The sequence below is a fragment of the Dreissena polymorpha genome, chromosome 1 (assembly GCF_020536995.1).
Source record: "Dreissena polymorpha isolate Duluth1 chromosome 1, UMN_Dpol_1.0, whole genome shotgun sequence".
Classification (NCBI taxonomy): domain Eukaryota; kingdom Metazoa; phylum Mollusca; class Bivalvia; order Myida; family Dreissenidae; genus Dreissena; species Dreissena polymorpha.
The window spans coordinates 129,434,708-129,457,170 of NC_068355.1; the positions used below are offsets into that span (position 1 = coordinate 129,434,708).

The following is a 22,463-nucleotide window of genomic DNA, read 5'->3' on the forward strand; positions in this document are numbered from 1 at the left end:
ATGTAAACAGTTTTCAAGTCTTTTTTATTTATGTCAAATGCATGCTATATTTGTTATAAACATACATTATGATATTCACTCAACAAAAGTTTAACGATCACTATAATACACTACACACCTGGCGTGTTTAATAGTCTCTTTTGAGGCAATAAAGTATAATACATGCTAAAGGTGCTTTAACCTATAAATATATATGAAAATATGTTAACTATTATTATAAAAAGCTTCTGCAACAGTGTAATGAGATATATAAAACACTTAAAGGTTAATGCAAGTATTCATAAGGTTAAATTTGCTGAATTTTAAATTTTCAAAAATAAAATAAATAATCGGTTCAGACATTTTTTTTTTTTTTTTTTGGTAGACTGCTCACTTTTCATGCTTTTATTTTTATTTATCCCCCCCCCCCGACTCATTTTTTTTTGAAAAATTTCCCGTTAAACAAATAAAAAAAAATGCTGGCCTTAATACAGGAAAAATAAATACTAAATCTAACATTCATTTACAAAATTATTTAAATTAATGTTATAACACATTTTTATTTAAAAACTGATATGGCATCATATGTTATAACTTAAGCGATCTTAAATTACTTTCTTTCAATTGACAGAACATAAGCAATATGACATTTTTTAAAGTAATCTTTAGTCAACAATGAGCTTGCATTGACATCTGGTCTTTCATGCCTAGTAAAAAGTAAGTATAAGCTTGTATTATATACACAAATACTGCAGTACAATTGCATGAACCGTTTAAAAAATTATATTCTTAAAAATATAACCTTTTTTCGTGTGTAAAATATTTAATGTTTAAAGTTTATATGCAATGAGTAAAATGTTAAAAGAGCTACATAATGTTCATTTTCATGGGTCATTATTTTATTTTTATGCCCCCTTTTGGCACTGTCCGTCAGTCTGTCAGTCAGTCTGTCACACTTTTCGTGTCCGCTCTCTAATTATACCCCCACAAACGAAGTTAAGGGGGGTATATAGGAGTGAACTTGTCTGTCGGTCTGTCTGTCAGTCCGTATTAAGTGTCCGCTCTCTAATTCAAGTAGTTTTCATCCGATCTTCACCAAACTTGGTCAGATGTTGTATCTACATGATGTCTAGGCCAAGTTCCAACATGGGCCATGCCAGGTCAAAAACTAGGTCACGGGGTCACTTAGTGCGTTTTAAACATTCAGCATGTTGTCCGATCTCTAATTCAAGTAGTTTTCATTCGATCTTCACCAAACTTGGTCAGAAGTTGTATCTACATGATGTCTAGGCCAAATTTTGAACATGGGCCTTGCCGGGTCAAAAACTAGGTCACGGGGTCACTAAGTGCGTTTTAAACATTCAGCATGTTGTCTGCAATCTAATTCAAGTAGTTTTCATTCGATCTTCACCAAACTTGGTCAGAAGTTGTATCTAAATGATCTTAAGGCCAAGTTCGAACATGGGCCTTACCGGGTCAAAAACTAGGTCACGGGGTCACTTAGTGCGTATTTTAACATTCAGCATGGTGTCCTCTCTCTTATTCAAGTAGTTTTCATCCGATCTTCACCAAACTTGGTCAGAAGTTTTATCTAGATGATCTGAAGGCCAAGTTCGAACATGGGCCATGCCAGCTCAAAAACTAGGTCACAGGGTCACTTAGTACGTTTTACACATTGAGCATGGTGTCTGCTCTCTAATTCAAGTAGTTTAAATCCGATCTTCACCACACTTGGTCAGAAGTTGTAACTAGATGATGTGTAGGTCAAGTTCGAACAAAAGCCATGCCGGGTAAAAAAATAGGTCACGGTGTCACTTAGAGTGTTTTAAACCCCACCATGTTGTCCGCTCTCTAATTCAAGTAGTTTTTATCCAATCTTCACCAAAATTGGTCAGAAGTTGTATCTTGATTATGTCTAGGGCAAGTTTGAATATGGGTCATGCCGGGTCAAAAACAAGGTCACGGGGTCACTTTACGTTTTAAACAACACAATCTTGTCCGCTCTCTTATTCAAGTAGTTTTCATCCAATCTTCACCAAACTTTGTCAGAAGTTGTATCTAGATGATGTCTAGGTCAAGTTTGAATATGGGTAATGCCGGGTCAAAAACTAGGTCACGGGGTATCTTAGTGCGTTTTAAACCGCACCATGTTGTCCGCTCTCTAATTCAAGTAGTTCTATCCAATCCTCACCAAACTTGGTCACAAGTTTTATCTAAATGATCTCTAGGACAAGTTTGAACATGGGCCATTCCGGGCCTAAAACTAGGTCACGGGTCCAATTTGTGCGTTTTTTAACATTCAGCAAGGTGTCCGCTCTCTAATTCAAGTAGTTTACATCCGATCTTCACCAATCTTGGACAGAAGTTTATGGAGATGATCTTAAGGCCAAGTTAGAACATGGGCCTTTCTGTGTCAAAAACTAGGTCAAAGGGTCACTTAGTGCGTTTTAAAAATTGAGCATGGTGTCAGCTGTATTTTGTGAAGACAGCATGCAAAATATTATGTGTCAATGCGGCATGTGGGGGTATTCGTCAAGTCTGTGACAAAGCTCTAGTTCAAATAGTTTTCATCCCATCTTTACGAAACTTGGTCAGTTGTATCTAGACAATATCTAGGTCAAGTTCGAACATGGGTCATCAGGGTTGTCATTATTAACCGATTGCCGATCGAATTCATCGGTTAAAATCGCCAGAAAATCGGTTGTTTTTCCTGAATCTTTAAAATTGCTATCGGAAGTTGTGATCACGCAAACCGACAATAAATGACGAGGAATAACCGTGGTATAGTAGAGCGACGCCCATTCAGTCAGTACATTAACTCCGCCTAAGAACTACTGTTTTCAATGAATTTCTCAGCGAGTGCCAAATATTAATTTTTCCAGCTGTCAATCAAATTCTTCTTGGTAAGCACGTCAACCAATCAGCGCTCAGGCAGCCGAATACACGCCGACCCCACGCAAAATTGTATCAAATAGCTGTACATTTCACAGATTACTGTGAAACCATTTATTTTCGACAGCACAAAATTTCGTCATTTTTATAAAAATGACGATTTCGTCAGCACTTAAATTCGCCGATTTCTGATTTTGAATTAAAAAAAAAATGCGTCAGTCAATATCCGATTTGTGTGTAATACATATTCGCGATCAATCGCAGTTGCGAAAAATCGTGGCACGAATGCGGGAACATGCCAATTAACTAGTCTTTTGTTATCAAGGGACAGTAATGGACCCTCTTAATGTATGCCATTCACATGTTCATTGTTATGATTAGCGGACAAGTGGGATCGAATAACCGTTAACGAGTGTTTGTAACAACGAAGCCAATTGCCAATTAGTCTTATTCTATTATTATAATTGCCATACTGATAACAATCGTACCTTTATCGGCACCAATTAGGGAAGGTGCGAACAATATGGGTTATAACTGGTGTTAGGAAATTCCAGTTTGTTAAGTGTTTTTTTTTTTCAAATAAAATGCTTTTTTATTCTGATATCAATATTAAAATTATAAACTCTATGTGTGTGTTTGTTCTTAAAAAGTAAACTACAGGTATATAAATCAATAATGTCAATAATTTAAAAATAAATAAATTGATACACATAAAATGGTTATAAGTGTGGTTAAACGCAAACAATCAAACAACAAACAGCAATTAAAATATTCTTTATTAATTTGTGATAAATACGCATGTTGATCACACATCGTCATCTTTTCATTTGGTTTATTGTCTTTCATCGGCAATCGCTGCGTGATGGCTAATATGCAACACCCTTGAAAAACACAATGCACCTAATGGGTAATAAAGTTATAAACAATTAGCGCTAATTCATTACCATTCTGCATAAACGAAGTCAACGCATTCGATACAGCTGTGCTGCACACGCGTTTAAAAGAAGTGTAACGTGTCAGTTAAGTACCTTGTGTAATCTACATCCCTTTGTGTCAAAACCGGATTAATCTTGATTACGAAACAGCAGTGAATGTGTGCATGGATTATGTTGGAATTTAATGCCTCATGTATACTGTAATTTTTAAAATATTGTTAAACTTAGTGTTTGTTTTTGTTCAAACATAGAGCATGATTGTTCGTTAGGATCTTAAATTCGCCGATCGGTCGACTGACGAAATTTATGAAAATTAATGCCTGACGATTAATAATGGTTTCACAGTATTACTGACCGTATCTCAACGAATGTAGCAATGTAGAGCGTAATTAATTAGTTTTTTTAGTTAGAGAAAAAGTTTCCACATATTAAAAAATGCTCTTCGATTTTCTACCAAAATAAAATATATTAGCGACCTCTGCGTAACGAAGTTGTTATTTAGCATCTAAATATTAAAGTCCATGCTTTCCCCGATGAAGAATGACGTGATGTTATACATGAAGTCTCATTTTGGCATGATTTTCATCTGTGCATGAAAAACACGAGAAATGTGTCTCTGTTGCTAGAATTTTCTTAATTTTCCGTGAATAATGAAATCTGGAAATGATTTCGGATAACACATTTAATTATACGCATTTGAAAATACTTCAATTAAATAATGTATTTTGTTATACAAATGGGCATAACACATAATGTAATAAGTAGGTAAATAACGTGTTTTGAGATTGCCAAACTATGCATATTTATAGGTATACATGCATGAATGACCTGACAAGTTATATCACAATCCGGAATGAAAAGTACTTGGTAAAATTTAAAAGAAGGCGCATCTTTATTCTCAGAATTTCACTTTCGCAAACTTTTCTGAAAGGAGGTACATGTAACAGTTTAGTCGTCGATTTGTCGTAATTACTAAACATAAACGATTTTCAATGCTCTCAAATCGCGTCACGTGATTCACGCATGTTAAATGGGAATTCCCCAATCCCACAATTCAATTTGTATATGCACTTGCGTTAAATGGTGGACGACATTCATCGTCAATATTTGCCGTTATTTGGTTTTGAAAAAAAGAAATCGTAATTATACCGGATTATCGAGTAATGGATAGAATTGGAACATGCAAAGATCTATCAATATAATATGTTTTTACATTGTACAGTTTACTTAACATGTGAAAATCTTAAAATTTTCTATTCTTTTTAGACCTCATTTTAACTTTTTATGCTCTGAGAATAGCAGTATTTTGTCCCTAAAATGTGTCTAGAATTCGTTTTCGGTCGGGGGGCTTTGCCCCCCTGACCCCCTTACCAGGGCCTTGCCCTGGACCTACAAGGGGGCCTAGGCCTTGACCCCCAGCCGAATCGGTTACTTTTCCAAAATAATCCTTTGTTTACGATCATAATGACAACCCTGCGGTCATGCCAGGTCAAAAACTAGGTCACGGGGTCGAAAAAACAAATCCAAGGGAAGTAATAAGCTTTAAATGGACAGAATTATCTGACCTGCCGAATTATATATTTTTGTTAAATAAATCAAAGCGGCGCAGTAGGCAGCTTTGTGTTTCTGACAAACACATCGTGGTAAAAGGTCAAGGTCATCCTTCAAGGTCTAAGGTCAAAATTACAAATCCAAGGGAAGTAATAAGCTTTAAAAGGGAGATAATTATTCAATATTGAACATAGCAACTTGATATTTGGCATGCATGTGTATCTCATGGAGCTGCACATTTTGAGTGGTGAATCTACAGTCACGGTGGTGGCTTTTAATTATTTGCTACTAAAAATAGAGATTTGTTGGAGACAATTATTTTCAAGGGAAGTAATTTATATAATAATATCTCAGATTATATATTTCCTTACCAAGAATTTAAGTTCTTTTCACAGTTACTGTACAGATTTTTTATTTTGATTATTTATAACTCAAATGATTGAATTGTTCAAGTTTTTTTTTTAAATGATATAAAAATCAGTTCTTTCCTGTACTAATTTGTGAATGGTAGGGTTCATTACATACCTGTGGACTTATGTCCATAGATACATGATGAACTCTGGCTATGATTTCTTGGATAAACCACAGGCCTTGGTATTCAGTGATGTCTGACTTGGTCATTTTTGACTGTCTACAGATCCCCCCACCCACCCCTCCCCCAGTTGGATTGGACAAAATCCAAGGGAAGTAATAAGCTTTAAAGGGAGATGATTTATATACCTGCCAAATGATAAATAGAAATTTTAATTCAAAGTGGCGCAGTAGAGGCATTGTGTTTCTGACGACGAACATATCTCTTGTTTGGTGGGGCTGTTTATGTTACGGTTGCATTGTATATGGCTTACAACAAAGTTGTGTTTGTTCATCCATTCATTCAAGCAATTACATAAATACTAAATTTCATTATTTCATTTCATAATAACTGTTTATTGTTGTTTTGTAATGACATAAGTTAAATTATTTACTTTTCTAATGAAAACTATTCTCAGACATTTGTGGTGGCATTGTTGATGACGTAAATTACTGCTACTTATATTAAATTCTGATAAAACAAAAAAAGATGCTAACTGGTCAAAGAAAAGAAAAGACAAGCTCTTCAACTACCTGGGGTCCATAGGCCAAGTTTGTTAATGAAAGTTTGGCTGTTGTTTATTGTTGTATTGTGTGTGGGCGCGTTTTGGTTAATGCTTAAATCGCAACTTATGGCCGCATTTCAGGGTTGTTACACGGCTGCTAGAGAGTTTATCATAGAGCAGGCAAACATTGTTCTCGGCATCGGCTTCGCGTTCTGCGTATTCCTGGTAAGCGCAATAATTAAACATAATGAGCCACTCTCCGAGAAAAAGGAGCTAAATGCATCTGCATAAAGTGTAGTCCCGTATAATCCTGTGCAGTCAGAGTTGACATTTTTCTGCTTGAACTTTTTTTTGCTGAGAAGAGACTTCCTTAAAGGGAAAATGTGAGAAAGCAGAAAGGTTTGGCTGAAAAGAGACTTCCTAAAAGAGAAAATGTGAGAAAGCAGAAAGGTTTGGCTGAGAAGAGACTTCCTTAAAGGGAAATGTCAGAAAGCAGAAAGGTTTGGCTGAAAAGAGACGTCCTTAAAACGTAAATGTGAGAAAGCAGAAAGGTTTGGCTGAAAAGAGACTTCCTTAAAACGTAAATGTGAGAAAGCAGAAAGGTTTGGCTGAAAAGAGACTTCCTTAAAACGTAAATGTGAGAAAGCAGAAAGGTTTGGCTGAAAAGAGACTTCCTTAAAGGGAAAATGTCAGAAAGCAGAAAGGTTTGGCTGAAAAGAGACTTCCTTAAAGGAAAAATGTGAGAAAGCAGAAAGGTTTGGCTGAAAAGAGACTTCCTTAAAGGGAAAATGTGAGAAAGCAGAAAGGTTTGGCTGAAAAGAGACTTCCTTAAAGGGAAAATGTGAGAAAGCAGAAAGGTTTGGCTGAAAAGAGACTTCCTTAAAGGGAAAATGTGAGAAAGCAGAAAGGTATGGCTGAGAAGAGACTTCCTTAAAGGGAAAATGTCAGAAAGCAGAAAGGTTTGGCTGAAAAGAGACGTCCTTAAAAGGAAAATGTCAGAAAGCAGAAAGGTTTGGCTGAGAAGAGACTTCCTTAAAGGGAAATGTCAGAAAGCAGAAAGGTTTGGCTGAAAAGAGACTTCCTTAAAGGGAAAATGTGAGAAAGCAGAAAGGTTTGGCTGAAAAGAGACTTCCTTAAAGGGAAAATGTCAGAAAGCAGAAAGGTTTGGCTGAAAAGAGACTTCCTTAAAGGGAAAATGTGAGAAAGCAGAAAGGTTTGGCTGAGTAGAGACTTCCTTAAAGGGAAAATGTGAGAAAGCAGAAAGGTTTGGCTGAGTAGAGACTTCCTTAAAGGGAAAATGTGAGAAAGTACAAAGGTTTGGCTGAAAAGAGACTTCCTTAAAGGGAAAATGTGAGAAAGCAGAAAGGTTTGGCTGAGAAGAGACTTCCTTAAAGGGAAAATGTCAGAAAGCAGAAAGGTTTGGCTGAAAAGAGACTTCCTTAAAAGGAAAATGTCAGAAAGCAGAAAGGTTTGGCTGAAAAAAGACTTCCTTAAAAGGAAAATGTCAGAAAGCAGAAAGGTTTGGCTGAAAAGAGACTTCCTTAAAGGGAAAATGTCAGAAAGCAGAAAGGTTTGGCTGAAAAGAGACTTCCTTAAAGGGAAAATGTGAGAAAGCAGAAAGGTTTGGCTGAAAAAAGACTTCCTTAAAGGGAAAATGTGAGAAAGCAGAAAGGTTTGGCTGAAAAGAGACTTCCTTAAAGGGAAAATGTGAGAAAGCAGAAAGGTTTGGCTGAAAAGAGACTTCCTTAAAGGGAAAATGTGAGAAAGCAGAAAGGTTTGGCTGAAAAGAGACTTCCTTAAAGGGAAAATGTGAGAAAGCAGAAAGGTTTGGCTGAAAAGAGACTTCCTTAAAGGGAAAATGTGAGAAAGCAGAAAGGTTTGGCTGAAAAGAGACTTCCTTAAAGGGAAAATGTCAGAAAGCAGAAAGGTTTGGCTGAGAAGAGACTTCCTTAAAGGGAAAATGTGAGAAAGCAGAAAGGTTTGGCTGAAAAGAGACTTCCTTAAAGGGAAAATGTGAGAAAGCAGAAAGGTTTGGCTGAAAAGAGACTTCCTTAAAGGGAAAATGTGAGAAAGCAGAAAGGTTTGGCTGAAAAGAGACTTCCTTAAAGGGAAAATGTGAGAAAGCAGAAAGGTTTGGCTGAAAAGAGACTTCCTTAAAGGGAAAATGTGAGAAAGCAGAAAGGTTTGGCTGAAAAGAGACTTCCTTAAAGGGAAAATGTCAGAAAGCAGAAAGGTTTGGCTGAGAAGAGACTTCCTTAAAGGGAAAATGTCAGAAAGCAGAAAGGTATGGCTGAAAAGAGACTTCCTTAAAGGGAAAATGTCAGAAAGCAGAAAGGTTTGGCCCTGCTGAGCCTTAACAGACTGCTCAGGCTATTCGTGGACGACACTTTATGCACATGCATTAAGCCCCATTTTCCCAGAGCAAGGTTCTGTACAAGGTGTATGTAATATTGATATACATTTCCATTCATGTGATGACAGAAATCAATATTAGAATCAATGCTTATGTTAGTGAAGTAAAGATACACATTATTTGAATACAATTTAAGTTTTAGTTAATGTCCAATTATATATATATTTTTTAATTGACCTTTTTCACCTTCTCAAAGTTTTTATGCCCCCATTTCGAAGAAAAGGGGGTATATAGTTTTCGCACTGTCCATCGGTCGGTCGGTCACACTTTTCGTGTCCGCTCTCTAATTCAAAGAGTTTTCATCTGATCTTTACCAAACTTGGTCAGAAGTTGTATCAAGACAATATCTAGGTCAAGTTCGAATATGGGTTATGCCGGGTCAAAAACTAGGTCACGGGGTCACTTAGTGCATTTCAAGGATTTAGTATGGTGTCTGCTCTCTAGTTGAAGTAGTTTTTATCAGATCTTCACCAAATTTGGTCAGAAGTTGTATCTAAACCATATCTAAGTCAAGTTGGAATATGGGTCATGCCTGGTCAAAAACTAGGTCACTTAGTGCATTTCAATAACTTCTATCAAAGCGTTTATTGGGGGCATATGTCATCCTATGGAGACAGCTCTTGTTCAGTACAAAAAAGCATACAAAACAAGACTTACAAGATAATGGCCATACTGTCCATGCTTATTTTTGAATGTGCAGTAGTTAAAATGTTTATGATTTAATACTTATTGATTTGTTTGTTATTCAAAAGTTGTACAGTTTTTAGTTAATTAAATTCTTTTTACATGGTATGTATGATAGAGAATTCATGTTAACAGCTAGTACAAGTAGTAAGTTCCAATATTTCTAAAAGTAAAACTTATATCTTTGGGGCTTGAAAATTGCCTTTGTCCACTTGTCCTGTTAGTTATTTTGTTTCAAGACAAGCTTTAATAATAATTGTTGCTCAATGAAGTGGCGAATCACCTGTCAATCTGGCTATAAAATAATGCTTCTGGCTGATTTAGAAAGAAGGAAAATATGTATTTTTATAGGTATTTAACATATCACGTACACTGTGCAACCTCTATAAACCACTGTCCTGAGTCTTGTTTTGTATTCATCAATTTAATATTGTGGGGTGATAATCGTTAAAAATTGAAATTTAAAACTTGTCTATTTTATTTTAACTATTATGTTGTTATGTCTCCCACCACTATAGTGGGGGACATATTGTTTTGCCCTGTCTGTTGGTTTGTTTGTTTGTTTGTGTGTTTGTTTGTTTGCCCCAACTTTAATATTTGCAATAACTTTTGCAATATTGAAGATAGCAACTTGATATTTGGCATGCATGTGTATATCATGGAACTGCACATTTTGAGTGGTGAAAGGTCAAGGTCATCCTTCAAGGTCAAAGGTCAAATATATAGCTTCAAAGCGGCGCAGAAGGGGACATATGAGATTTGCCGTACTACTTAATTAAACATGTTTAAAACATTTAGTTCCATTGTATAAGTATATTAATAATCAAGTTGCTTATATACATAATACTTAAAATAATTTTTAATTAAATTAAGTATTGTTAAATATATATAAATCAAGTATTGCAACACAAGTTAATGTATGTGACTTATACAGTGCCTTCCACAGGATTTTTTTCAGACGCCCCGGGTCGTTTAGGGGGGGGGGAGGTACTTATTTCTTTTCCTGCCGCTACTCATTACCAGATAATCTGGTATATTCCAGTTTAAAAAGCAAAATCTGGTAAATATTTATGATAAAAGTGCTCAAGAAATTCAAGAAACACAAACATTCGCCATTTTTCTTAAGTATCAAATACATTTTGGCATATGTTACTATTTAAAGATATGATGAAATGTCCAATCGGGGCGTTTCTTTCCCTCTAAACATGCGTAAATCTCCTGAACAGATGTTCTCCGTTTTATACAACACAAAATAAACTCACACTTTCCATGCGACGTCCTACATGTCTGCATAATTTTCGCGCGCTTTTTATTGAGACAAAAGATAAAGCACTGTTTATTTGACGCTATAATTTGTTGATATTTGTTAGCATTAAAATTTGGAAACGTGTTTCGGATTACAAATTTAATAATACTCATTTGAGAATCGACAGATACATTTACAGTTGTGCGTAATTAATTCAACGATAATTTGTAAAAGCGCATTACGAGTCGAATACATGTTTTGACCATATTATGCATGAAATGCACAATATCCACGAGGATTACACCCGGTTGTAAGTAAGTTAGTGACCGAGACTCGTCATATGCATGATCTTAATGCAAGTATTACTGCCCATAAGTGTTGTCGCTCATTCAAACCGTGCGCTCTCATTGGCCAATATTGATATTCCATTACAACGACAACCCACCTTTAGGCGGGCTTTAGGTGGGTAAAGAGATGCATGACGTATTTGACAGAGGATCATAAATCGGCTCTTACAATTTCGGCGCAGTCGATATCGCTTTGATCTTAATAATGCCTAGTTGCAGTATGAAAAATACACACTTATCAGAAAATTTCAAAGGGCCAGCAGACTCTGATTTCGACCTTCAAGTGCCCCGGCGAGGGACCGTTAAAATGGCCTGTGGAAAGCACTGTTATATTTATTAATTATTCAATTTTCTTTAAATTACAAGTAACAAATTGGATCTAAAGTTATATTTGATTATTTCATATAATAGCCAAAATAGATGTGGGTAGCGCTTAACTCACCATCTTATTCTATTCTGAAGTTTTCTGATTTTTTTCTTGAGTGCTTTCTCTCTTTATGAAAAGAAAATTCTGGTATTTGGCACTATTTGGGAAAGAACGCTCTTTTTATGTCCCCCACCACTATAGTGTGGGGACATATTGTTTTTGCCCTGTCTGTTGGTTTGTTTGTGTGTTTGTTTGTTTGCCCCAACTTTAACATTTGCAATAACTTTTGCAATATTGAAGATAGCAGCTTGATATTTTGCATGCATGTGTATTGCATGGAGCTGCAAATTTTGAGTGGTGAAAGGTCAAAGTCAAGGTCATCCTTCAAGGTCAAAGGTCAAATATATAGCTTCAAAGCGGCGCAAAAGGGGACATAGTGTTTCTGACGAACACATATCTTGTTTCGTCATGGTTCTTACTCATAGCAATTACTGACTAAATGCTTTGCCTCTATCTGGTTTTAACATATAAGTTTATTTTATACACACCTGTATTTGGGAAGATGTTAGAATAGTTGGAGCAAATTTCATTTTTAGCTCATCTATTTTTTTTTTAAATTATGAGCTATTTTCATCACCTTGGCGTCGGCGTCCGGTTAAGTTTTGTTTTTAGTCCACTTGTCTCAGAAAGTATCAATGCTATTGCATTCAAACTTAGTACACTTACTTACTATCATGAGGGGACTGGGCAGGCAAAGTTAGATAACTCTGGCTTGCATTTTGACAGAATTGTGCCCTTTTTATACTTAAAAAATTGAAAATTTTTGTCTAGTTTTGTGTTTAGGTCCATTTTATTCCTTAAGTATCAAAGCTATTGCTTTCATACTTGCAAAACTTACTAACTATCATAAGAGGACTGTGCAGGCAAAGTTATGTAACTCTGACTGGCATTTTGACAGAATTATGTGCCCTTTTTATACTTAGAAAATTGAAAATTTGGTTAAGTTTTGTGTTTAGGTCCACTTTTTTCCTAAAGTATCAAAGCTATTGCTTTCAAACTTGCAACACTTACTTACTATCGTAAGGGGACTGTGCAGGCAAAGTTATGTAACTCTGACTGGCATTTTGACGGAATATTGGGCCCTTTATACTTAAAAATTTGGTTAAGTTTTGTGTTTTGGTCCACTTTACCCCTATTAAAAGTATCATAGATATTGCTTTCATACTTGGAACACTCGCAAACTGTCATAAGGGGACAGTAAAGGACAAGTTGCATAACTCTGGTTGTCATTTTTACGGAATTATGGCCCTTTTTTGACTTAGTAACTTTGAATATATGGTTACATTTTGTGTTTAGATCCACTTTACTTCTAAAGTATCAAGGCTATTGCTTTTAAATTTCAAATACTTTCATGCTATCAGGTACTGTACCGGGCAAGTTGAATTTTACCTTGACCTTTGAATGACCTTGACTCTCAAGGTCAAATTATTAAATTTTGCTAAAATTGCCATAACTTCTTAATTTATGATTAGATTCAATTGATACTTTGACAAAACAACTCTTACCTGACAAACCACAATAGACTCCACCCAAACCATCCCCCATGCCCCCCCCTCCCCCCCCTCCCGAATCCCCCTTCAATCCCCCCCCCATTATTTTTTTTTAAATTAACTAATATCTAATAAATGACCACCACACCCTCATACTATACCACCCCCCACCCCAAAAAAATAATTTTTATGCCCCCGGTAGGGTGGCATATAGCAGTTGAACTGTCCGTCAGTATGTCAGTCAGTCCGTCCGTCGGTCCGAAAAAAACTTTGACATTGGCCATAACTTTTTCACTTTTGAAGATAGAAACTTGATATTTGGCATGCATGTGTATCTCATGGAGCTGCAAATTTTGAGTGGTGAAAGGTCAAGGTCATCCTTCAAGGTCAAATGTCAAATTTATGGTGTCTGTCCGTCCGAAAACTTTAACATTGGCCATAACTTTTTCAAAATTGAAGATAGCAACTTGATATTTGGCATGCATGTGTATCTCATGGAGCTGAACATTTTGAGTGGTGAAAGGTGAAGGTCAAGGTCATCCTTCAAGGTCAAATGTCAAATATATGGCGTCTGTCTGTCCGAAAACTTTTACATTGGCCATAACTTTTTTAATATTGAAGATAGCAACTTGATATTTGCCATGCATGTGTATCTCATGAAGCTGAACATTTTGAGTGTTGGAAGTTCAAGGTCAAGGTCATCTGTCAAGGTAAAAAAAATAAAATAAATTCAAAGCGACATTCTCACGAAGCTGCACATTTTGAGTGGTGGAAGTTCAAGGTCAAGGTCATCTGTCAAGGTAAAAAAAATAAAATAAATTCAAAGCGACATTCTCACGAAGCTGCACATTTTGAGTGGTGGAAGTTCAAGGTCAACATCATTCTTCAAGGTCAAGGTCAAAGGTAAAAAAAAATAATTTCAAAGCGGCGTTATAATATAGCCAAACATTTTTAGTAGTGAAAGTTCAAGGTCAAGGTCATCCTTCAAGGTCAAGGTCATCCTTCAAGGTCAAAGGTAAAAATAAATAAATTTAAAGCGGCGTTATCATGAAGCTGCACATTTTGAGTGGTGGAAGTTAAAGATCAAGGTCATCCTTCAAGGTCAAAAAAAAAATTAAAAAATTCAAAGCGGCGTTCTCATGAAGCTGCACATTTTGAGTGGTGGAAGGTCAAGGTGATCCTTCCAGGTCAAGGTCATCCTTCAAGGTCAAAGGTAAAAAAAATAAATAATTCAAAGCGGCGTTCTCATGAAGCTGCATATTTTGAGTGGTGGAAGTTCAAGGTGAAGGTCATTCTTCAAGGTCAAGGTCATCCTTCAAGATCAAAGATAAAAAAATCATAATTTCAAAGCGGCGTTATCATGAAGCTGCACATTTTGAGTGGTGGAAGTTCAAGGTCAAGGTCATCCTTCAAGGTCAAGGTCATCCTTCAAGGTATAAGGTCAAAAAAATAATATTTCAAAGCGGCGTTCTCATAAAGCTGCACATTTTGAGTGGTTGAAGTTGAAGGTCAAGGTCATCCTTCAAGGTCAAAGGTAATTTTTTTTTTTTTTTTGTATATCGGCGCAATAGGGGGCGTTACGTTTCTGACAAACACATCTCTTGTTTTTTTCAAACATGGTTAAAAAATCACAAATATTTATTTTTTTATTTTTGAAATACCGTCCAACCATCCCACCCAAGAATCCCCCCCCCCCAAAAAAATATATTTATTTTTTTGCATTTTTGGAAGATAATGTAATAAATGACCACACACCACCACTATACACCCCTCTCCACTCCAACCCTCCCTCCTTTGTGATTGAAATTGAGATAGGTCCTTACACCTTTAAAAAGAAAAATAGATGAGCGGTCTGCACCCGCAAGGCGGTGCTCTTGTTAAGAATAATCTACTGTTCATACTATTTATAAAATTCAAACCATGACTTGCACTGTTATATCTCTTTAAAAACAAAAGCAACGTGTTTTTGTAAATGTGTTTGTGTGTTTTTTGTCGTAAAAATAATGTTTCTCAGACAGATCACAACAAACATTCATATAAAAAACACATCAGGTATTAAGATAACTACCTAAGTAAAGTTGAATACAGAAGGTGTTCATTGTGTAAATTTCAAGTTATTTCCCTTTCATTGATAGATGTTTGATACTGTATGTAATACATTGACTTTGAACTTTTCTTTATAGTTATTTGTGTCATTTTTGATGCTAGTGTATTTGTAAATGATTTGTAAATAATTTGATTCTTGTTCTTGAAAAATGACACTTAATGCATGTGCGAAAAAGGTCAACTGAGATTAGCCTTTGTGAATCAAGGACAACACTGTTCGTCTAGACTGGATTTTTATAAGAAAATGCTTTTTAAAAAGAAAAAATCCCTGAAAGTTTAAGTGTTATCCCTGATAAGCCTGTGCTGACTGCACAGGCTTATCTGGCTGGCATGAACCTTATTTTAATGCACATGCATTAAGCCCAGTTTTCCCAGTGAACTAGGCTTATTTCATGCGCAGAATGATATATTGTGATTTTTTATATCTTTTTCAGATTACTGGTGTAGTGGCGGGAGTTTTGTTTATCCTTAAGTTGGGTGAGACAGGGGAAATGGAGTACTAAGAATGATGGTGAGAGGTTTTCTTTCAGATTTCTGGTGTTGTGATGGGTGTTATCTTTGTCTTGAAGTTGAAAGAAAGTGACCAAGGGGATTATAACGTGCGTACGGCTGACAGAGGAGATTAATAATTCGTGCATTCATAGCGAAAATCTCAATAGAAGTCAAATGAAAAAAGAATTTGTTAGTAAAATGGAATATGTTATAATTGAAGCAATCTGTTTGCTGTAACCAATTACTCTAAGATTTTGAAGATGAAATTCAAGTCGACTAAGTTGTGAATTATGATACAAACCATTTAGAAATTTGGTACAAAATGGGTTTATTTGAAATCAATGTGAATAGTTAAACACTTTTTTTAATCTTTTAATTCTGAATGAAACAGTGAGTGATGACAAATCCATGGATTTGGGAGTTTCCCACAGCAATTAAGTTTTGTGTGACCTCAATTTCTGGCAGCAATATTTTAAGCATACACATGCATTCTATACCAATCCATGTGCATGTGTTTATATATGTTTCAGTACAACGAGGGCTTTAGTCATGCGTTGTATTTAGGCACAAATGGTTTTATTTTTTTTAAGGAGTATGACTATGTATTATGTTTTATAAATCTAGTTTTCAAAATGTTCATCATTCAAAACATGTTTCGTTGAAATGAATGTTCATGATAAGTATGCATGCCTAAGTTGTCCATGTATGGTACATTGACTTCGTAATGTTACTCCATGGAAAGTTTGTTTTAATGATCAGGGCCCGTATTCACCAAACAATTCTTAGACTTTAGTCTAAAAATGAAGAATATTCTTTAAATTGATATATTCAATAAGTGCTTGAATTTTGAGTAAAACTTGTTATTAAACATCTCTATCTATGGCATTTTTCATGTAGAACATTTTGTTAATGACATTATTACCAGTGGAGGCATGTATATATTCAAACATTGAACGCATTTTTTCTTGGTCCCAAATCTTTTCGTTATTTTTAAGTCTAATAATGGGTTGGTGAATACGGGCCCAGTCTTATGAATGTTAAAGAAAAATATGGGTCAATCAATGACTTGTAAATAGTTGAGTCTTGCTATGGAAAAATAGGGCTCAATGAAAGTGTGTAAAGTGTAACAGTCATCCTTGATTAGCCTGTGCTGTCCATACAGGCTTTTAAGGGACAACACTTTCTGCCAGACTGGATATGTGTTTATAAGAGACTTTTATTAAACAAATATTCCTAAAGCAGCAAATGTCTTCCTGTCAGATTGACCTTTGCGTACAGCATGGCTAATAAGGGAGAACACTACAAACATGCATTGGGCCCTGTTTTCCTAGAGCAAGGCCCATTTTAGTGTTGATATTGGGCTCAATTCACATTGTACACGGCAAATATTGATAAGATATTGAATATTATCATGCATCGATAACTTAAATTATTACCATTAACAATTGATTTTTATAAGATGTTATGTGGTGATGCAATAAATAAATTAAAACATAAAAGTTATTTTAATATATCATAACTGAACGCATATCATACTTGTGCCATGTATGGTAACAGCTTTTATTTAAAACATTTTGTGAGTGAATTCATCATTTGTGTATGATTTAATTTTTTTTAGTGTTTATTAGATAATTGGATTTCATGATTGCTGTAAAAAGGTTTTAGGATATGTGAGTGCACTCAGGACTGAAGATATGTTTAGGAAACAAGTACGACCTGGATATTGTAAATTTTCTTGTCATATGCAAATTTTGTATTTTTAAAGTATGTTAAATTCAGAACAAGCTTACAAATTGTAGTAAATTTTCAGAACATTTTATTCTAAACATAGGTTGTATCAGAAGATAAATTTCAAGTTCGGAAAGTTTAACATCATATTGTTTAATGCTTTGTCCTGTTGATTGTATTTAATTTTATGTATTATCCCGGTTCCATTGAATGCATTCATACTTTTACTGTTTTTATGTCCCCCAGTCTATTGTTTTTGCCCTGTCTGTTTGTTGGTATGTTGGTTTGTTTGTTTGCGTCAAACTTTAACATTGGCCATAACTTTTGCAATATTGAAGATACCAACGTGATATTTGGCATGCATTTGTATCTCATGGAGCTGCACATTTTGAGTGGTGAAAGGTAAAGGTCATCCCTCAAGGTCAAAGGTCAAATATATGGGGGGGGGGGACATAATGTTTCACAACACATCTTGTTTTTCTTTGGTTTTGGTCCTAGTTGAAATTCAAAGGTTGTGTATGACTATTTTTTTGTTAGGTTAATTATTTTAAATTCTCTCTTTTAATGTGTATAACTTGTTTTAGTTTATATGAGTGCCTTTAAGTAAAGGATATTGATTTTTATTAAATTCTGTTCTTTCGGAGTCTCCTGTAATTAGACACGTTTAGTTGACACATTTTACATTTACACAATAAAAAATGGAAAGTATTTTTTATTATATCTTGGATCAATTATTTCTGTGAACATGACCATAGAGATTAATACCATACTCCATTATTTTAGTGAACGTTTTAATATTGTATTTTTGTATAGTTATATGTGTAAGTATGTATAGGTTTACATATTTTTGTATAGGTAGATATGTATGTATGTAAAGGTTTATACTTGTAGTATTTTATGTAAATGCTTCATGTATATTTTCATCCTTTTACATTTTACTTTTGAGTACCGGTATATTGTGAATAAATAGCAAAACTGTGGTTTTGATTGGTTTAATGCAAGTTTACCATCATGTGCAAAGTGAGAGAAATCTTATGCTGTGCTGCACGTGCAATATATATGAATGAGCACTTCTTAATAATTATCCCAGATAAAGGGCGGGTTATTTAAAAGAACACAAGTTCATTATTACTTCGTATTCTAATTGGATATTTCAAAGCAATGCGATTGGATAAAAAAATTGCCTCTGGGTACTTGTGAGAAACGCATGCTCTTAACCTATTTGACTGGTGAGCTGAACTCCACCTTTGTGAATTTAGAAATATGGAAGTCTGTAGAAACCCAATTTAAAATACACAAGGCGCGAACTATTGACTTTGTTTCATTTTAGGACTGATAAGTTAACCATATGACTCGTGCATTGCTCGGGCTAAGAACAAAAATAAAAGGCGTCCATTTGTTGTCCCCTACTGGTTTCACCCGAGGGGACTTATGGTTTGCTCTCTGTGAGTCTGTCTGTCACACTTTTCTGGATCCTGCAATAACTTTAAAAGTTCTTCATATTTTTTCATGAAACTTTAAACATGGATAGATGGCAATATGGACATTATGCATGTAATTTCATTTTGTTCCTACGTCAAAAATTCTGGTTGCTATGGCAACAAATAGACAAGAAATACTGCTGAAAATGGTGGTTTTCTGAATCCTTTGATAACCTAAAAAGTTCTTCATATTTTTTCATGAAACTTAAAACATGGATAGATGGCAATATGGACATTATGCACCTCATTTCATTTTGTTCCTACGTCAAAAATTCTGGTTGCTATGGCAACAACAAAATTCTGATAATGGTGGAATTTCTGACAATGGTGGAGCCGATAGGGGACATTATATTGCTTGGCAATAGTCTTGTTAAATAATAGTATTTTTTTTTACTGATTTTCATTGTATCTCTTAATTGCATCCAACGCAAGATATACACGGTTAAACCTGGACAGAAGTAAATTGTGATACAAATACGTTTAGAATAATTGCTGCCAATGTCATCGTAACATCTAGCACAATACAGAGATACCAGTAGGCCTATATGACAACTAACGGTATGTCTTGTAACTTTAAACAGAAATTTGATCTACACAAACTTCCAGTATTTCCAATAGTATTTAAGTTTCCCAGAATTGTTTATAAGTTGATTTGGATTTAGTGTGCGCAAACTCCTCGATATCTCGGTTATGAAAACACTATGCAAGGTGTAAGCTTATAAAAATCGCTAACCTTCAAATTACAAGTGATATTATGGGCATTTTCACTGTTGAATTGAGCTGAAAAGAATCAACAGGTCAAAAGAATTAGTTAAAATGTGGTAACTGACCAATTATCTTCAACTTCTCTTGTTACCAGTTGTTTATAAAAATATATTATTTTCGATATTTTACATGACTCACCCAGTCCTCTAAGCCGAAATGATCCGTGAAACAAAATTGTGTCGTATGAACGAATCTGCATGAAAACTACATTTAGACTCGCATCGTACATCGAACCATTTCTGTCGTCAGTTGTCAAAACGAAAGTACGGTTGATATTCAAATGCAGGCTTTTTACTGGTCCCTACTTTTCCTTACTTTTTTTTTCTTAACCCTACTTTTCCATACTTTTTTTCAAAAATAGCCCTATTATCTATACTTTTTCATTTTGCAAGTAAAATAAATAAAATGTAAAATGAAGGCTTACATGATTCTTCTTTAGGTATTTTCAGAATTTCCATCCATTATGAATCTTTTGTAATGAGTACAGTTCAGATGTGTTTGGGGGATCACCTTGTGATGTCCATCCTTGAAAGCACCATGGTTCATTGGCTAGTCAGTACAGACATACTGGTCTTTAGGTAAGATAATATCTTTTTACACTGTGAAAATACATGTATGTTCCATTTAATCATAACATGTGCTTCTTGAAATAAAGGTGACAGATATGCACGCTTCATCTAGACTTTATACTGCCAAGTTTCTTTTTTCCCCAATGATGCTACTGACTGAAGGAACCCACAAATGCCATGCTGTGTTTTAAACCTTATGGGTTAAATTCCTAATTGCAGATGCTGCTTTCCTTTCTTACAACATACATTTTAGTTTAAATGTTACGCTTTCTTTTCCTAACTGTCCTATTAATCATAACTAATTTTGTATGACCCCACAAAAAGGGAGGATGTGATTTGCCATTGTTTGTCTGTCTGTCCATCTAGCTGTCCATATCCCAAAGTTTGTGTCGTGCAGAACTCAAAAGTATAACTGCAAGAGCCATCTTTCTGTGAATAGTTGTCAGCATGTGAACTTGTATACCTGAGTATTTTGATGCAAGTATATCAGATATCTATGGAGTTATGGCCCCTGATTTAGTAAACGATAGGAATCTTTGTGACAGAGCCAAATTGTGGGGGCATCTGTATCCTATAGACACACATCTACTTTAAAATTAATAAATTAATTATAATTTGATTAACAACGTGGTATTTGTAGTTTGACAAAGACACTTCATTGACCAGCCTTGATTTGCTTTGTTTCAATACTATGTTGCAGCAGTGACATACTAACAACTTAGATCCATACAATGTCTATTTTAATACTATAACTAGTCAGTTTAACTAACATAAAAATTTCTCGTAACCACTCTTAATCATTCAATTTGTATATGCATTTGAGTTAAATGGCGGACATTTGTGTTTACTAAATTCTTTAACACATTCATTGTCAATATTGGCCGTATTTTGGTTTTGAAGAAAGAAATCGTAATAATAATGGATTATCGGGTAATGGATAGAATTGGAACATGCAAAGATCTATCAATATAATATGTGTTTAAATTGTACAGTATACTAAAAATGTGAAAATCTTAAAATTTTCTCTACTTTTTTTAACCTTATTTTAACTTTTTGTGCTCTGAGAATAGCGGTATTTTGTCCCTGAAAATGTCTAGAATTCGTTAACGTTCGGGGGGCTTCGCCCCCCCCCCTGGCCCCCTACCAGGGCTTGTACCCACAAGGGGGCCTAGGCGGCCCCTTTGATCCCCGGCCTTATCAGTTACTACATTCCACATAATCCTTTGCAATCATAATGGCAACCCTGTATTGTTTGAAACTTATTTTGTTTAACCCTTTACTCCATGTATACTCATTTTAACTTATTGGCGTCGCACTGAAGTGCGGCTACTAGTATGTAATACGTTTTTTTCGCTTATTGGAGGAGTAGTATAACCCAATGGGTTGCTGATAGTTGCAATCACAGGGATCGTTAGGTAAAAAATACTCTATTATACTATATACATATATACAAGGGATACAACTGTCAAATTTCCTGCACAACATCATGGTCTGAACAATATCAAAAAAATCGCTTCCAAAAGCAATAATAACACCAAAAAAACTGTATAACAACAGCTCAGACATTTATCTATCAGATAATGACTATGTTTATAGCAGTAAAAGTGTTCATAGTTGTGTTTGAAACGAAAGTTTCATGAAAAACGGTAAAATTTTCGAAATGCGACACAGGTGTGCACACCCACTTTGACACATTTTGTTTCATAATTTAATTATTACAGAGAAGTTGAGCAAATTTTACCTTGTTTTATTATCCATAGACACTTTATTAATCAAAGTAGATACCTTCCATAATTGCATGTAACTGCATATATGTAAAACACCGTAAATATTAAATTTGTTTACATTTCTATTATCTTCAAGGATTTGTATGCAATTTGTCAGGTAATGTTACGTGGAACGTGAATGGCTGGATTTATTACTGCAGTGGAATTTCAACCAATCAAATCGCATGTTAGAAATACATGTGAACTATCCAAAATGAAAGTAAAACATTGTCATAGTGAAATTGAAGAAGATTGATATGAATTTCTAGCAAAATATGCTCACTAAATAGTAATTACGTTCTATTTTACTATGAAAGAAAAATATCCAAGGAATATATACCAGCAAAAGAGCTTTATAACAAAGGAATACGAAAATTACTTCTAGAATTCTCAGTTTTCAGCTGTGCACACCTGTGTCCAAGTAAGGATTTTTGAGCATTTTGAATGAAACTTTCTCTCTTAGTTCAATGAAAAGCTTGTACTTTATTGCCAAGTGTATTATTTTCTGAAAGATAA

General features: G+C 35.0%; 1 protein-coding gene and 1 long non-coding RNA gene across 5 annotated transcripts in view; both read left to right on the top strand.

Moving 5' to 3' along the window:
• The window catches only part of LOC127849573 (tetraspanin-9-like), a 44,314-nt gene extending 25,968 nt beyond the window's left edge, over nt 1–18,346 (top strand). Inside the window, exons 8-9 of one of the 2 annotated variants that reach the window (XM_052382305.1) lie at nt 6,575–6,658; nt 15,581–18,346. In XM_052382305.1, the coding sequence (XP_052238265.1) occupies nt 6,575–6,658; nt 15,581–15,649 (153 nt within the window). In that variant the 3' untranslated portion in view covers nt 15,650–18,346. The remainder of the gene's footprint in view (nt 1–6,574; nt 6,659–15,580) is intronic. The other variant, XM_052382301.1, reaches the window with a different exon arrangement.
• On the top strand, nt 6,683–13,075 carry LOC127849587 (uncharacterized). 3 transcript variants are annotated; one of them, XR_008034934.1, is made up of 6 exons: nt 6,683–6,832; nt 6,985–7,341; nt 7,494–7,646; nt 7,953–8,054; nt 8,106–8,309; nt 8,412–13,075. It is a non-coding gene; the product is annotated as an uncharacterized LOC127849587 (long non-coding RNA). The 3 variants fall into 3 exon arrangements; XR_008034943.1 differs by lacking the exon at nt 7,953–8,054 and having other exon boundaries at nt 7,494–7,595; nt 8,157–8,309; XR_008034940.1 differs by lacking the exons at nt 7,494–7,646; nt 7,953–8,054.
• Nucleotides 18,347–22,463: the final 4,117 nt, after the last annotated feature.